General features: G+C 36.8%; 1 protein-coding gene across 4 annotated transcripts in view; it reads left to right on the plus strand.

Annotated features, from left to right (window-relative positions):
- Positions 1 to 18,186, plus strand: part of USH2A (usherin) — a 372,328-nt gene that overhangs the window by 143,945 nt on the left and 210,197 nt on the right. For all 4 annotated transcript variants that reach the window (XR_008971850.1, XM_057406464.1, XM_057406465.1 and 1 more), the window contains exons 27-31: positions 1,228 to 1,501; positions 4,460 to 4,663; positions 4,806 to 4,886; positions 7,147 to 7,332; positions 17,686 to 17,799. Coding sequence is in view for 3 of the 4 variants with exons in the window: in XM_057406464.1 (XP_057262447.1) it covers positions 1,228 to 1,501; positions 4,460 to 4,663; positions 4,806 to 4,886; positions 7,147 to 7,332; positions 17,686 to 17,799 (859 nt within the window). In the remaining variant the exon portion in view is untranslated. The remainder of the gene's footprint in view (positions 1 to 1,227; positions 1,502 to 4,459; positions 4,664 to 4,805; positions 4,887 to 7,146; positions 7,333 to 17,685; positions 17,800 to 18,186) is intronic.

The following is an 18,186-nucleotide window of genomic DNA, read 5'->3' on the forward strand; positions in this document are numbered from 1 at the left end:
CTGAGTAGTGACCCTCTGTTAAACACCCTGCCCTCTCTCCAGCTTCCAGGTCTGGCAGACTTGCTGGCATATTACTGTAGTCACGCTGCTGAAATGCTTCCTTCACACCAGCACAGTGTGCTTCGTATTAATTCTCATCAGGGAAGAAAAACAGTCCAATGGACTGCTTTGTCAAGCTATACTCATCAGCACTGATGCCATATCGGTCCCTTCACTTGTATTATATAGTCCTTGGCTATGAAGAGCTCTGAACTCATGGAAATAGGAAATGTTGTGGTCCAAAAGAAACAAATAAACAAAATCCCTCTGTCTTGTGAGCTATCAGCCAGTGCGCCCTCTGAAGTAGGACCTGTATTGCCACTGGCACCTCAAGTACTGAGGTCATTCTTTAGATGGGGTCTCTGTTAAAGAAATATTGCAATATTAATATTAATAGTAACCTAACTATGTCAGTTTGTCAATACTGGTGATAAGCATTTATATTAAATCTGTAATTTTATAATAAGATTTTGGCATGGGAACAGTAATGCTTTTTTCTGTGAATGTATCTGTATTTTTCAAAACCCAGTTCATCACTTAAGTATACAGTCCTCTATACATGCCAATTTACAGTCTCAGCCTACTTGTATTCCATTCAGTCAGGATAAAGAGTCTTGCAGTAAAGCTTTGGAGACTTCTGCAGTGAAAAATTTAAGTAAAATGTATTTCTATTAGAGAATTAGAACATTAATCTCAAAGAGCGCACACAAAAGCAATTATTTTCTTACCAGATTTAGAAGAAGAAGGATGTATGGATGTAAGAATCAGTGTATTCTGGAAACTTTTGAAATTGAGTTTACCAGCCAATTAAAAAGACCTTAATCAGGTCTGACATTTCATCTCCTTATTATCTTGTTGCATTCTTCTAAAAAATAAATTGACAGATAAAATACTGTTTTCTCATTCTCTAAAAAGCAAAGCAATCCTGGTTGATTGTCTTTTCTTTTTACTTAGTGCCATACTTGAGAAAGAACATATATTCCTACTTTCTGAATTAATCGATACACGATATTAAGCATCTTTTGTGTAAACAATTTTATGGTGATTTATGCTATCCAGAGCTTAAAAAATTGTTGTTCATTGATTTTGTTTATTGACTGCCTTTCTTTCTTTTTAAATAGCTCTATCTGTTGTTGCTGTGTATGTGATGTCTCCTTAAAAATCTTTTTTCTGTTTTAAAATGCACAGATCGAACTGAAAAGTGGAATGTTAAACATCTTTTTAAAAACTGGCATTGTCTTTACACAAGTGGATCTCTGGTTAGGACTGTCTTACTGTGATGGGAAATGGAACAAAGTCACTGTGAGCAAGGAGGGCTCTGTAGTTTCAGCAAGTGTGAATGAACTGAGAGAGCAGATGCTTGAACCCCATGTTCAGGAGCTGAATGTAAACTCACCTGTCTATGTAGGAGGAATCCCACCTGAGATTCAGAATTTTTATAAGGAACTGGCATTAGAACAAGGTAAGATTCTAAGAAGAATGTGTGTTTCTCAAAGCCTGCTGTCACGCGCAAGGTAGACATTCTGCAGGTTACAGTGTAAATTCATGAATGTGTGACATGGATATTTCCTCCCACCCACTGCTGCTTTATCTACCAATTATTTCTACCCATCTAGCTTCACTTAGTCCTGATTCTTTTGTAATGCTATAAAAGATCTTCCAACCCAGTGATCTCTGAAGCAATCTAACTCAGGAGAGGAACTGATGAGTAGCAAATGGTAATCTGAGATGCCCAACCAGAAAGAAGGTCTCAAGTCTTCATCGGAGAAAACTAGTCCAGATAAACTTGTTTCATTTGATCAACTTGTGCCACTCATAGATCTGAAATAGAAAACCAATGGAAAACAGTAAACAGCTTAAATCACTCTAATGAGGCTGGATGCAGTGACATGGAACAATACATGATAGCTTATTAGTGCTTTTTAGGTAATACTGATTCTGGTCTAAAAAAAAATTAAATCAAGTGAGTATAAACCCTGGAATTTGGATTTTGGCTACGTTGGTGTTTTCCTTGTTATCAGGAGGACAGGAAACAGTCATGTTTTTAGCCATCACTGTGATCCTTCTGTTCTGCAACAGGTCAGATTTCTAGGGAAAAGAGAGAAGTATTAATTACAGCCTGACACTAATGGCCTCCAAAAAGGATACTGTATTAAACGTTGTAAAAAAACGTCTGTTACACTATCTGTTTAAAGTTTGGGTTTGTTTTTTCATTACTTATGAAACTATTCATCAGTTATGGCATTTTTTTCAGATATTTTGGGCAAATAAGTAGCAGTCAGAGAGAGATTAGTGGGGAATCTAGTAAGTGGCTTTGAATGCATGAACTCATATTGAATGCATGCATTCAAGTAAGCTCTGCAGGGCTGCATTGAAACCATGTGTTTTCCCAGCTATTCCATAGAATAGTTTGAATCAAATCCTGCACTGGCCTTCACAGACAGCTCAAAAAAAAGGTGTTTTAAGTATTTCTTCAGCTGCAGGTATCACATATATCATAATTTGCCTCCAGGTTCTGTGTGCATAATATTTATGGCCCAAAAGAGCTAGCCAGTCACACCCTGTCAGTGTTGCCCTGTAGCAGATGGTGTAGCCTCGTGAATGGATACGTTCACAACTCCTGCAGCAAAGAGATCTGTGAACAAAGAATCTAGGGCAAAATAACATCTAAAGTGAATGCCTGAAGTGCATATTTAGGCACATCAATAAACATTACTTTTTTTTCACCAAGCCTCCTAAGCACGCAACAAATAAGATGGTGGATGCAAATTTATAGCAGAGCATCTGAAGATAAAAACATTCCTGTTTGTTCCTAAATACAGATTTAGATGAGCAAGATCAGGCATTACATCTTTGGAACATACTTTTATTTAGGACTACAATGATGTAATTGTATGCTAACAGAATATAGAGACCTTTCCAGCTTAATAAATAATTATAAAAGGTTTTCTCAATGGTTGCTTGGTAGTTAATTTTGAATAAAGGAATATTGTTTTGCTCACAGCAAATAAGGGATAAATATCCTTCTCCTACCACCCCATCACTTGGCTGGCATCAGTCAGAAATCTTCAAATAGTGATAAACGCAGCTAAAAAGATAGATAGTAAAATTAATGTATTAAAATAGATTGTACACCACGCATCTCATAGTAGATTAGACAACTGCTCATTTTGTCAAATGATTAAGTTGCCTGTACATATTGGGATTAGTTCTGCTACAGACTGCCTAAGAAGCTGAGCAGATTGCTGTCGAGTAGGAGTTGAGTTTAAATTAGGATATATTCATTTTAAGGCGCAGTTTGTGTAAATCCCTAGTGTTATGGAGAGAGAGGATGATTGAAAATGGGTGTCCACCTTCAATGCCCTTTTTACATGAACTGTGTATGGATATTGTCAGATCAGGAGAAGTAAAAATACTACTCTGATCTGCCATCTTGTAGTAGTAAAGGTAGTAAAAAATACAGAAGATTAATATGGTGCTTTCACAAAGGAAGAAATGAGCACTGATCTGTGAGAGGCTGATTTGTAATTTGCAAAGTTAATTCTTCCATGAGTTGAAATCTTCAATTTGGTTACTGTTCACTTTTTTTTATGCTGAACACCAAGCACTGTACTCAGATTTGCGAACTATTTTGTATCAATTTATTAATTCTTTTGTAAATTAAGTCATAGAGCTATATAGACATTTTAACAACTGCACGCTGTTTTTTATGGTGGTGTTTTTACTACAAATAACTAATTTAACATGTGTTTAATCCCACATGTCCTTGGTCATCGTGCTTGTAGTAAACATGGGTAAAAGCCCTTCCCAAATCTTCACTCGTGAGGCCAAGCCATCAATGTTGATGGGAATGCTACACTCACAGAGAAGAATATATACTGTATTTATATATAGAAAGAAATATAAAATGAAGTTACTTTTTCTTGAAAATGAATAGTTTGAGGTTATGTTTCAGGAGTATATTTTTAAACAGCATACCAGTTATATCCCCATGCGGAAGATCTTCTGCGATGTCCTGAAGTTAATGACGTATTCAATCTAGATATTCTTCTCAGTTTGTGGAAGCATGTACATTAGCAAAATATTAGCAAGCAGCAGAAAGCTGATTTTCAAATTCAGAATCACTTTTAAGGTAATAATTTTGAAAAGGGAAGTGACAGAAAGGAGAAAACTATTTTCTTGTGGGGTGGCAATGATAGTAATGGAAGTATAGTTCTGTAAGGTAGGAACACAACACTAGAATACCAGGGATTTTTACCAGCTTAGTATTGTGAAAGTGGGGACAGAATTTCATCTTGGAAGTCAACATATTCACATTACAGTCTTTAATGTTGAAAATACAGAATTTAAAGGAACAAAAGTGATTCCTAATTAATGATGGAAGCTCTTTATGTGTTACTAATCTCTTACTGTTTGCTAGGTTTCGGTGGTTGCATGAAGGATGTTAAATTTACACGAGGTGCTGTCGTTAACTTGGCATCTGTGTCCAGCAGTGCTGTCAGAGTCAATCTGGATGGATGCCTATCAACTGACAGTGCTGTTAACTGCAGGGGAAATGACTCCATCCTAGTATACCAAGGGAAAGAGCAGAGTATTTATGAGAGTGGTCTAAAGCCATTTACAGGTAACACATTGGTTCCTTGAATAAAATACATCATTTTTATTTCATTCTGTATTAATATATTACCATGTCCAATGTTTTTTTGTCTTTTTCTTTTTCCTTTTTTTCTTTATTCTCCTCTATACTTCTCTATATTTTTTTGAAGAATACCTTTATAGGGTGGTTGCCTCAAATGAAGGAGGAACATTACCTAGTGCATGGACCCGTGTTCGTACAAGGGAATCAGGTAAATATAATTTTAAGGCTTACTTATTCCCATTTTTCATTAGTTATCTAGTATCATGTTAGAGAAAATTCCACCACAACAATTTTGGGTAAGTTGCATAGTGTTTCTGAAGGAGCAAAACTGCTTAATGCTTTAATAGGCACCAGATTACTATCTTCAGCTATAAAATGTTCAGGCAAGTATTTTCCACACAGAATTCAAGGTCTTTTCCAAGTATATGTTAGATTATATAATTATGTGAGAGCAAAGAATATGAAAGGATTGAACTACATTAACTGAGAACAGCCATGCACATATGTCTGTCTGTTCACATGTGCACATACAACCTTATGGTACACGAGTCTGCAGGAGTAAGTAAATCTGTGTTTTCCTATGTATAATTAGCGATACAAAATCAAATGTAGAGAAGAGAGATACTGCAGTAGCAGGCACAAGCTGTGGAAGATAAGAGGCCATATAGTTGCTAGGGAGAAGAGGATCTTGTGAAAGCTTTTCATTACATTACCTGCACATAGGTGTGCTGCTCAGTGCTTATGAATGAGGATTCTTTTAACGCAATCTGTTCCATAGATTGTGTGTGAAAATGTGGCAACATGTACTACAAAAGCAGCATGTGACTTCTGGACAAAGTTTCAGAATAAGAACATGATACCTGCTGAGCCTTAAATATATTTTATGAAGAAAATTTCAAAGACCTTTCCTCTTCTGTTCAGTGTTTTTGTAAACCTTGTTGAGCCAACAAGTTTTAGCAGATTTACAGTTCTGCATATTTTATTTAACCAACTTTCCCTTTCCTGTAAAGTGAAGCCTAATTTCATTCCATCAATGCAGAGAATTCTTATGATGCAGGATATTCAATGGATGATCTTGAAAAATGGTACAATACCTGCATAAATATTGGACTTGCAAATGCATTCTTATGCAACTTACTGCCATTATTTTGTGTAGCATCCAGAAGAGAGAAAAAAGTCATGCGTATTTTCATATCAACTATTTGACAACTGTAAGGTTTACCATAAATCTATGTTTGCAAGCTGACCACAGCACTGAGCAGTCCATGTTCCCTGAGGTTGGAGAATAATTACGCTATTTAATTATTTTTGAGTTGGTTTTGTTATGTCCCTTATGAGAAGACCATCTGCTATACAGTACCTTACTTTGCTCTGTGATGCACTTTGGAACTAATAAAATCAATATACTACTGAAGCATTCCTGGAGTGTCACATCCTTACTTTACACAAAAATAGCAATTTACAGGTATTTTTGTACTTTCCATTCTGTTACCCTTATAAGAAACAAGACTGTATTCATATTTAATGAAGCTAAACAATAAAAGTACTAAAAAAAAGAGGTTATTGAGAAAAGCAAATGATCAGCAGCAGGGCTAGGGAGACCACATGCATTTACAGCAAACCCATCACCTGTAGGGTTCCTTGGGCCTTTCCTCTGCACCCCTTGTGCATCATCTGTGATGAAGTTGTTACTGGCCAGGCCTTTACTTGGTTTAGTAATATCTAATAAATAGTTAAAGGTTATTGGAAGTTAGATGACTTTTTTGCTTGTTTGGGGCTTTTTTTATTGGCAACTGTATGCACATATGGCAGGGGGTTGGAACTAGATGATCTTAAGGTCCTTTCCAACCCTAACTGTTCTATGATTCTATGAGCTTGGCTTTCCAGTTCTTTTAAGTATCTTCATTTTTCTTCTTTTCTCTTTTTCTTTTTAATAAATACAAATTCCTGCTTTACTCTGACACAATTGGGAGTATGAAAAGAAATGGAAAATCTTACATTTTTTTAAGTACTTTTGTAAATGAGAATGCACATCTGTATAAATGATTCTTAGTTGTGGCATTCTGTGGCTTAGATAGCCAACAAGTAACTCAAACCTTTCTCTCTTGCAGTAGTCTTGCTTCATTCAGTTGTATGATTATAATGCCTGAACTTGTTAGCTACATACAGTTCACCTCCTCTCTTTGTGAGTGATGCTTAAATTTGTTTGATACATTAAATGTTTTTGGAAAATTGCAACAAGAGAAGTAGGAACGTTATGTAGATGGAGTTTTGATGGTTTTGAAATATAGCTTAAACTCAAGATGTGCAGTCATATTAAATCAATGCTGAAAAGTTACAACTCTAATAAATTGTATTTATGCTAATGGTTGAGTCTGATTTACTGCAGCCATTAAAAGTGAAGAATAGGGGCAATAGTCTCCTTAGAACTGCCTTTTTTCTGTATTTTCTATTTTATCCTTCTGCAGTTCCACAAAATGTGCCAAGTCCCTCAAGAGTTCACAGTATAAATGGTTACAGCATTGAGGTCACCTGGGACAAACCGGCTGGGGTCATAGGTGTAATTGAGAAGTACATTTTGAAAGCATACGAAGAAGATGGTCCCAGTGTACCCATCACTAGTGCTGAGCTTGCTGACACTAGTATGCTCACAGGTAAATGTTAACTGCCATATTTTAGACACATCTAGTAATACAGGATGCTTATATCTCCTTTTGTTGAGCTGTAAATTATTACTTCTATGGTTTTGTGTATGCACAGTATAGGTAACATATGGAAGAGTACTGTTTGTCTCAGCATCCACATACATAGCAGTGCACTGTCTTTAAAGAATAATAAAGGTTAAGATACAACAGAAATAGTAAAAAGCAATTTTACTGGAGGTATGCCTTCCTAACCTATTGGGGGAAATGCTTTCCTGTTTATTTTGATTTTTTTTCTTCCTTCTTGTTACGTAAATTCACACACATAAATTCACAAATTACCAGTTCACCTGAATTAACTCTAAACGTGGGTCCCAAACTATTTGCCCTGATGCGTGAAAGCACTTGCCTGATTGTGATCATGTTAACCTAACTGATTTCAGTTGGATCTAGCATGCATTTATGCTTTGGTTAATACCACTGGGAGGTGGGTTATTACAGAATGGGTTTATGGTCACTGTTGAGCTGTGGGTTGTAAGCTATAGGAACCGTTGAACACAAGATGTTTCCTGGGGTCTAGTTTTCCTTACTCCTAGCTGGCAGATGTTTTTAGGAAGAAATGCTGGACTCTTTGATATGTAGAGAGCATTTTGTGACCTCGCTTCCTGTCAGCGTAAGGTGGATCTGGCTTTCTGCTCTCTATTAACAGACTGCATTTGCTGGCTGCTACAAGTTTGCCTGGGAAGGAAACACATTACAGACAACAGTCTGTATTATGTTATATGATGACTGAGTGGGCAATAGTACAAAATTTTTCTTTCTTTGGAACAGACTGTGACCAGTAGATTTGTTTATATGCTATCTTAAATTAATTGTGTCATTCTTGACAATTTAAAAATTGCTAACAACATAATGCTCAAAGATGATGCTTTGGTTTGGCTGGACAATGGAACAATCTTAGAAAGTGTCTTAACCCTCAGGCAAGATATTATTGCTGCTTTCCTGAAGCCCAAGTAATATGTGCTCAGTTTTTGTTATGTAAGTTTATATGTTTTGTGTTGGTTTTCTGTCATAATATATGTATAAACTTTCACGAGCAAAATGCATGTGCTCTGTTTTCTTCATTTAGAAATCTGTAGACTGTAATGTGCCTACAATAAGAAAAGTGCACAGACTTTCTATTCTTACTGTGATTTCTTTGATGAACTTGTTGATTTGAATACTCTTTGTCTATTCTGTAAAGCAATACAAATTGTCTTAGTAGAAATTAAAGACCAAGCATATAGATTAGGTAGCTTTTTAACAGATGATGGTCAGAACCAACCTTTTGTTTAACTTTGGTGGTATTGTGCCAAGATAGTGTGTGAGGGTTATGAAAAGGTCTATACTAGGCTCAACAGGTAAGAGGTTATCTGCATGGAGCTTTCAGGATGCAGAAGAATGTCAGATTCCCTGACAGGTAGCTGTTGAATACTGCAAAATAAAATTACCCTAAGAACTTAAGAATGGCTGTATTTAACCACTGACCTCTCCGGCAATGTCAGATTGTAGACACTTGGAAAGAAAATGTAAGAAATATGCTAAGCATAGACTGAGTCTTCTTGTTAATACAAATTCAACTGGGAGTTTGTGAAACTTCTGAGCTGAAAGTTGCATCTGGACCATCATGCTTAATGGTCTGTGGTAGAATTGTCTTTCTTTTATTTTTAATAAATTTATGCTTTTGGCTTCTGCAACTTGCTGTGTCAGTAAGTTTTACAATTCAGTTTTGTGTGTGTGGAAGCAGTGCTTCCTTTTGTTATTTATAACTGCTGCCCAACAGTTTGGTTATGTATTTTCCAGTTTTGGCATTGTAAGAAATATGTAATTTATGTCCTCATATTGAGATTAGAGCTGGGACAAGTGAGAAATCAAATCACTGCTTTTGAAATTATTTTGCCTTCATCCCACTGATTTCAGTGAAGCCTACACACATGGGGTAGCCTCTGGACATAGAGAAATGGTTGCCCACAGATGTGAGGCTGCCAGGTAAAGGTGTGTCTTTTGCTGCTGAATTATCTTTCCTTGTAAATCAAAAGCCAATATAAAGACAAAACCCCACCAAAAGATCTGTCTTTGCTTTGGGTTTGTTGAGAAAGTAAATTTTTCTTATTTTTCTCCCTAATTTGAAGGGAATTTCTTTAGAAATTCTTTTGTTTAATTCCATGAGAAGATACTGCAGTAACCCCAACAGCCAGGCTTGCTAATGCAACAGCAGAGGGGAAAGCACCATCGGCTGTCCTGTTTTTGTCAAATTCAGAAGAGCCTGTTGTGCCTTTGTCAGGAAGAAAACCTGAACTAAATATTAAAGGTAAAGTGGGTCTGTAAATAAGCATAATCTCACAGCCTCAAATGCCTATTTCTGACTCCTCAGAAACAAAAGTCCTTCAAAATATGACCCTTGTAGTCTTCAGAATGTCTTCTTTCACTTTCATCCAGAAAAGAATATTCAACAAATGTAAATCCTTAAAAATCCTTAAAATCATACTGGTGAGCCAGGAGTCTATTTCATGGGGTTCAGGATCTGTATTCTGGGATGAGAGTACAAAGAATATAAATCTTTGGGATCCAAGGAATACTGTGTTAGCCTGTCTTGCCTTCAGAGAAACATGTAATAACATTGATAGACTTTGAATATACCAGTTACATTCAGCAGAGCAATAAAAGAAGTACAGGGTCATCACATCAAATAATTTTTTTCCTAAAGGCTGGGCTGCTTTACTCTGCATTCCACTGCATTCCACATGCCATCAGAATTTGGAATAGAAATAAGAATCAGTATTTAAACAAATGAAAGGAACGTTAGAACACACTGTTTCAGTGCAGTTTGTGAGCAGCTTTTGCTTCTGCTTTCCTTTAGAATCCAGAATATCAGAAACTCACTGGGATTGGTAGGGTTAGAAGGGACCTCTTGAGATCATCTAGTCCATCTCCTTAGCTCAAGCAAGATCAGGTGGAGCAGGTTTCCCAGGACCATGTCCAGTTGAGTTTTGAGTATCTCCACAGACAGAGATATTCCTCTGTGGGATGGCTCATTTTATTGTGTTTATTGTGTTCTGGTGGAATTTCATGTATTTCAGTTTCTGCCTACTGAGTCTTGTTTTATCAGTAGAAGCTACTGAGAAGAGTCTATCTGCATCTTCTTTGTTCCCACCCATCAGGTACTTGTACAGATTGATAGATCACCCTGAGCCTTCTCTTTTCTGAGCTGATCAGTGCCAGCTTTCTCAGCCTCTCCTCATAAAATACATGCTCCAATCCCTTTATCATCTTAATGGTCCTTTTGCATTTTCCACAAAGTTGCAGAGGGTGCACATTTCCCCCATCATCAAGGTCATTAATGAAGACGTTGAACAGTTTTTGCCCTGGTATCAACCCCTGGGGTACATCACAGCTGTCTTGCCTCTAACTGGATTTTGTGCTACTAATCAGTATCCTCTGATGCTTCTCTTGTCAAGCTCATAAGAGAAAAACACTTTATAAATCAGAAAGAATTTCACTGTAGAATTCACGAGATCAACCAGCCTCTAAATTTTACCAATTCCTAATTATGAGCAGTGAAGAACACTTGTGGAACCTGTAAATTATATTTCAATAAGATATTCTGAAAAAGAATCCACATACATTTGGTATTCCTCTTATGGATTTTTCTTTCAGTTTTGTATGGGTTTTGCAGTGTGTCCTGCCTGTGTCATTGCTGCATTAGCCAAGTTGTGGCTGCACAAGCGATGATGAGAAAATTGTTGTCAGCATCTTCCCTTCTGAATGCCCACAGCCGCTGTTCCCTCCTTGCCTTGACACGTGTTTATAATTACTTTTCACCTTTTAGGCTTTTATGTTTGGCAGATGAATATCTCAGGCAAAGTTAATTTAATGTGGTTAATCAAAGCGGCTCGGCTGCGTCTCAGCTTTGAAAGCGCTCTAGTCTAGCTAGGGAGCCTCTCAGAAGTGGAAATGAGGCATCCTGCCAAGTGGCTGCCAGTCCCAGGCTTACCAGTGGGGCCATCGGGCCATGGGTTGCTTGAGCCAGGGAAGCAAGGCCGGGAAGGGTGAGCCTAAAATGAGAACCTGATGTCTGTGGTGGCCCTTGGAAAATGTTGTTTTCTTCAGGGTACTTTGCTCTACATGGGGCCTGTAAGCCATTTCCTGCCATGTGCCCATAGTGACATGGTTTAGTGGTAGACTTGGTAGGCCTGGGGTAAAGGTTGGATTTGATGATCATAAAGGTCTTTTCCAATCTAGTTGATTCTATGATTCTATGAAACTACTAATGAATTACTTGGATATTACTTTCATACACCTGAAACTACTTGAAAGCTCTTGGTTTGTGCAAATATTTTATGCTCAAAACACTCCTATGCTGCAGTTAAAAAGATTTTTATAAATTTGTAGAAAATAACTGCAAACCAACTAATGTAAATATATGTAGGGCCAGAGCACTAGGAGGGCTCCCAAATCCTTACTCAATTTGAGACAAATTTCTACTGTTCTAAATCTTTTCTTGTAGGTACAAAGAGTCACAGCATACTAAACAGGTCTGGCATAGAATCATAGAATGTTTGGGTTGAAAAAGACCTTAAGATCATCTAGTTCCAACCCCTGACATGGGAAGCGACACATTTACTCACAACTAAAATCTGACAAAATGTTTAGAGTAATAAAAGCTGAAACTTTGTATTGAAAATACGGTTTTCAAGAGTTGCTTCATCAGCTTGAACCACTCTTAAATACAAGAATGGTTGTCATTTTCGGGTAAGTTATTTCTCTATGTCATCATTTAGTAGAAATAACCTTTGGTCAGAAGCACAGATAAATGACAGAAAACACCTAAGTATTTCCCATAGCCAGAGAGTATATGTTTTACAGTGCCATGCCACTTTTTGAGAGACGTGGAGGCTGTATGCAGCCTTACCACGTGAAAGCATGTCAAGTACTGAGACCCATGTAATGATTAGGGTTGCTATGCTTGTTGACCTGTTTTCTCCCTTTGTATGTCTTGAGGAGATTTGGTCTCTTCATCTCTCTCATCCATTGGTATGCACATCTCTCTTGGTGGGAGGAGCTGAAGGAATATGCCAAAAGCTGCACCTCAGCTGTTATTGCAACATAGGGCAGCCAATAGATCCGTCTATGCCCATTAGGTTTCTGTGAGTTGTCAGGTGGTGCTTGAGTTCCTAATAACCCTAAATCAGAATGGCAAGATGTAGGATCTTATTTCCTTTCAGTTAGTTGGCTTTAGCAGACTAGCAGAGTATTTTACAATATATGCATTCTAAACCAAATTATATTAATATTCTGCAGTATTAAGTTTCTAACTTGATTGAGGTTAGGCCTAAATGAATGTTTACAGTCCAATGCTATTGTATAAATTTATTACTATGAAATGTAAATTATCTGACTAGATAAACCTGAACATTTTATCAAAATTACATCAACTCTTAGCTGCATACCAAAACTTTTATTAATACAAGGAAATCAACTTCTTAATGTTTATGAGGGGTTATTAATTTTTTTAATAGATTAAAATTAATCTCAAAAGAATTGCAAAAAAGTCTTTCTTTCTTTCTCCCTCTGCAAAATCCTAAAATGAATCATCCTGTGGAACAATGGCAAAGTTATCTGAAAGGATCAAGAGTAACATAGTGTTAGATATTGCAGAACCTATACTCTCTATGGTTAATTAACTCCTGCTGCAAAACTGGACTGTTGGGCTAAGCTTTCCTTCAAATTACAGCAGCCAGAGAGATGCCCCATGCTAAGGGGAGTGTGATGTTCCTTTGAAACACTGTAACCCAAACTCTGCCTTCAAGGCCAGTGGTGCTTGCCTTAGATGGTTTGGTGTCAAACTTTCCCTTGCAGAAAAAAAGGCTCTTTCATGCCACAGAAATCCCGTAACTAAAGGAAGTATTTTGTTTCTTTTCTCTTATAGCCAAAGGGTTGGAACAGGTGCCTTCCCATTCAATAATTCTTTAAAATTTTGCAACTCATTCTAAATTTAAGATAGAAAATGCTTTAAAAATGCAGATGTATGCGACAGATTGAGGTACTCAGGCTTTCAGTCCAGAAATGCATATGCAGAAGATGTACTTAAACAGTCTTTGCTACAATCTGTCAAAAACACAAAGTCAGTTGAGGACTTCCTTTTCTGGTCAGTGGACTGTGATTAAGTGTATTGTGGCAATGATGCATCTCGACACACAAGTGACTTTGTTGGACAGATGCTGTATGACCTCTGGCATTCAAGTTAGTTAAATAGTCTTTAGATTTGGGGAGGGGAGATTTGGTGAATTATTTTAAAGAGCTTAAACAAGAATTAAGGCAAATCATTTCAATTGCAGTATGTGTATTTCAAAATAGGTCCTGATGAAGTGAAGTGTTAGGAAACAATGAAAAACTCTGGCAAGGAAAAGTCCCTTTGGCAAGACATACACTCAGCTTGTGAAACAAATGGTATTTGTGAGGGTAAGCTGTGTGGTTGACTTTGGGAATCTTAAAATTCAGTAGCAGAGCTGTTTTCAGGCTGTATATAAAGCACTGCCTGGATTTGATGAATATTGGCTTTCAGAATTGTCTACTTCCACTCTCTTGGGTGTGTGCATTTTTCTGTGGAAGTGAGGAAAAGAACTTTAGTACTTGTGTTACCTCTGTAAGTTTAAATAGCTTTTTTTTGTGTGAGTTGTGTCTGTGGATGAGTAGGCTTAATTTTTGTTTTTATGGAATAGTTCCTTCAGTAAATGTATTCTAAAAAGCTCACCTCAATTTATATTTATTTAATCAATTCATTATGCAGAGTGAAAGCTCTGTAAGTTACCATAAGCAAGTGTGTCTTTTTGTCTCTGACGACTCGGTGGTGTTTTGAAGGAACTTTCTGACAACTCAGGATGACAGATTGGAACAGTGAAGCAGCTGCTTTCATGAAAGTCTTTTAACTGGATGAGGAAATTGCTAAAATACTGTAATTGCATTTGAATCTAATTTTCATTTCTTGTGAACAGAATATTTAGCCCTCATACCTTAGCGGTAAAGCTTGTTTCTTCCTTGGTGAGAAGTGCTACTTTTCTATTAAAAATCTGCCAGAATACTGTAGAATCTGGCTGAGCTATCTAAATATAGGAGACCTGCCTTCTAGATGTACTGAACAAAAGAAACATCTGTTTTATGGAGAAGGGCAAGGAAGAAGCTGGATATTTCATCTTCTCATATACTGTATGCATTAGAATGATGAATGGAATGGATATAAAGACACAACTGACTTGTCCACATATCCATTTTATAGTAAATTCATTGTTGACCCTTTTCTACTGTCCATGTCGATATTTTTATCCTTTATCTACAAGAATGAACCAGCGTTTTCTCCCTGACACAACTCTAAACCTAACTTTAAGTACTGCAAATAATTAAAGATCATTTAAATAAAAGTATAGAAAATTGAATACTAGTTTTGCATATAAAGTGGGCTTAATGTTCTAGGTGTGATTCCAGATCACTGTTTTAGACTGTTAACTTTACATTCATATTTAACAAATGACATTATTCAGTTTCATGGGGTCACTGTGTCAAAATGTCTGTGTTAGAACTTTAATTTATTTCCAAAGGTTCTTGGAGTGGGCAGATAGGAGTGGTGTGTTAGAATGATTTACCATCTCTGATTCCCCATGTGGATTTTAAGGCTTGGAACACAGTCTATGATGTAAATTTTAAGTCTAGATGAATTCAGCTTCTCTGTAGTGTCAGGGTGAATGAATGGGGCTCATATCCCAAATGTGGGAGGCTGACCGTTTTCTTAAATATTGATGATGCCTCTAATTCTATCTCCTGATCAAAGTGACAATTTATCTAGCTCTCTCCTGTTAACTCTAACAGAACACATGGAAGTGTGGTTATGACCAAATTTTCCTTTGCTAGCATCCCACCTTAGAAAGTCTGATGCACTCTTCTCTGGTCAGCAATTATTGGGTATAGACAAGAGATACCAGTCTGAGTGTTATAATTGAGGAGTTAGGTAAAGTTTTTTAAAGCTGTCAACCAACTTAATTGAATCATAGGCTGTTTTTTACTGCAAAATTTATTTTGCTGTGCTGCAAATGAATTCACGTGTATCAGTGGCAATCTTTGCTATGGGACTGCTGACTTTGTACACCAAGACAGTCAGGCACCGAGTGTAAATTTCAGCGACTGGCTAAAAGTGCAGAGGAAATGAGTGGGTAATGAGAGGAGAGCAGCCAGTTCTTTAATTGAATTAAAAGCTGGGTGACACCAATGCAGACACCTGTCCAATTACAGACAGACCAAGGTGTTTACCGTTGCTGTACAAGCGATTTGAAGATGACAGAAATCTTTCCGCCCACAGATTAACATAATGAAGGAGAACAGATTACAGTGGATGCTGGCCAAACAGATAGGTTGGCAGCTGAGGAAAAAGTAGTTTGCTGAAGTATGTAAATAAAATCTGTGCACTTTTCTTATAGCCTACCTATGCAGCACATCTGTTTCTTCATTGCAAGAAAATAGTGCAAGAGTACCTGTGAAGGAAAAAAACATTAATTGGGAAATGGCAAATTATTTTTTTAAGTTGTTGTCTTTGAATAATTTTTTTAAACATAAACCTTGTGTTACAAAAAGGATTTATTTGTTGCTTTGTTGGGGTTTTGTTGTTTCATATTCTTGCTGCCCTCCACAAACCTATAAAGCAGGTGCTTTATATAAAGCCCTTCTACTTTGTCAGAAGTAAACCAAACAGCCTAATCCAAACCTTCCACAGCTATGGGTATCTTTCTGGATATGTGCTACTGCAACTCTCAGTGCCTGAAGCTGTTGGTGACCCCACGGAATATCTTCCATCAGGAAATGCAAGGAGCATTAATTCACTGCTTCATGAGACTGATGCTACAATTTTAAGTGCTAAATGTACAAATAAAACTGAATTGCTTCCTAAAGCACCGTAGAGTGAATAAAGAGATATTGCTTACACTATACCGTGCTCCTCTTGACTGAGAACTTGCAAATGTCACAGGATTTGGTTTCTGCATGTGTTTATTTGCTGAAGGTTATTTCAGTAGTACCTCTTATACTTTTGCGTGTTTAACCCTCTATGATCTGGAAATAAGTGTTTTGTACTAAGTCTTAGGCAATAAAGATGTTTTTTTCGCTGATGAAATTTCTGTGCTGAAGAATTTACTGTAGACTCCGATACCCTTTATGTGGGGAGAAAGACTTTTTTTAATGAAACCCAAGTTTATGTTGAATTCTATGTAGTAACTGAATGGAGAATAGTAGAAGGGACTAAATTCTTCTACCTGTTTGCGTACACTTAATGCTGACAGGGTTTGCAGTCTTACTGTACTATGGGCTGTTTGGTTAAAAATTGTGGTTCTGTGAGGTACCGTTGGTTTTGCTTTGTGAAATTCCAGCGTTGAACAGTTCTGAAATAACATGGTTTGCTATAAATTTTATTTTTATTAATAAACACTCCATTAATTTTACTAAAAGCTGTGGGAGGCAAGGTTAAAACATGGTTTGAAAAAAACTTGACATGATTTGGCATCTTTTAGTTACTACTGCATCTTAATTCCATATTACTTTAATGTTGGACCTGCTTTGAAATGGAAATTGCTGATGTTTCTGAAAATGACAGGTTTTTTTTCCCATGTAGACCCTCTGTATACTTCAGTTCAAAATCTTGTGTAACTTCCTGAAGTAGTAAGTAGTGATTTGTTACATTTGCTACGACAGAGAGCTGCTCGATGTGTGAGAATCTTCACTAACATAAGCAGGCCAAAAAAAACAAAATATTTTTCTTGTAAACCCTTGGGTATTGTGTCTCCTGAATTATGCTGCTGTAGTAATATAGCAAATATATGGTTTATATGATGCCACTGAAGTAATGGAATACAAGTAGTATGTGTTATACAAAAAAGAGACTTCAGTTTAGGAATGAAAAGGGGGCAACACTGGAGAGAAAGCATTAAAAAATATTTTATTCTGGGAGACGGAAAACTTTGTGAGACAGAGACTAGGAAAAGAAAAAATCGTCTATAGTCATTGTTAAATTAAAATATGCACCTCAGTTTTGAAGTGATATCTGTTATAGTGAGCATAACTAAAGATATTAGTTGCATCATTAAGTATTACAAATAGAATAACATGCTATTTACTTTTAACTTATTTTGCAAAATTTAAGTAGTGGCATAATAGGAATGAAAACTTACAATCTTTTATCTCTTCTGTGTGTAATAGAAAACTTTAATTTTTTTACTTCTGTCTTTGTATTTATATAATCAGCCTGTTCACAGTACGTGCATAGCACCTTGCTTTCTTCTGTTGCAGGCATATTGACAGGTTTGCATCCATTCAAAAACTATGCTGTAACCCTAACTGCTTGCACTTTGGGTGGCTGTACTGAGAGCTTGCATGCATTGAACATTTCCACTCCACAAGAAGGTAAAGTAATTTCAAAGGTCTTGACTTCCACATTTCAGTCATGAATAATAAAACAGGAGAAGAGCTAAATGCTGCAAAGCCATTTGCTGGAAAACCCCAACCTAATCTGATGACAAAGTGCATTGCCAGACCATAATTGCTCCTTTTTTTTTTTTTTTTTTTTGGGGGGGGGGTGGGGTGCAAAAATGAATCAAACTCCATACCCTTTAATGACATGCATCTTTAATAGCTGTAATGCAGATTAATGGGCTTTTTAATTGCTGTTACATTGTTCATGCAGGAGCCTTGTCATTAATATGAAGCATCTGAAAGATTAATGAAAGCTTCCGCATTTTACTATGGCTCAGAAGTAAATCTAGAGACAGTCTGACTAAAAAGAATTGATTG

Source organism: Pezoporus wallicus, unplaced genomic scaffold, assembly GCF_028554395.1.
Source record: "Pezoporus wallicus isolate ANWC-B61680 ecotype Strahan unplaced genomic scaffold, APGP_CSIRO_Pwel_v1 scaffold_2617, whole genome shotgun sequence".
Classification (NCBI taxonomy): Eukaryota; Metazoa; Chordata; class Aves; order Psittaciformes; family Psittacidae; genus Pezoporus; species Pezoporus wallicus.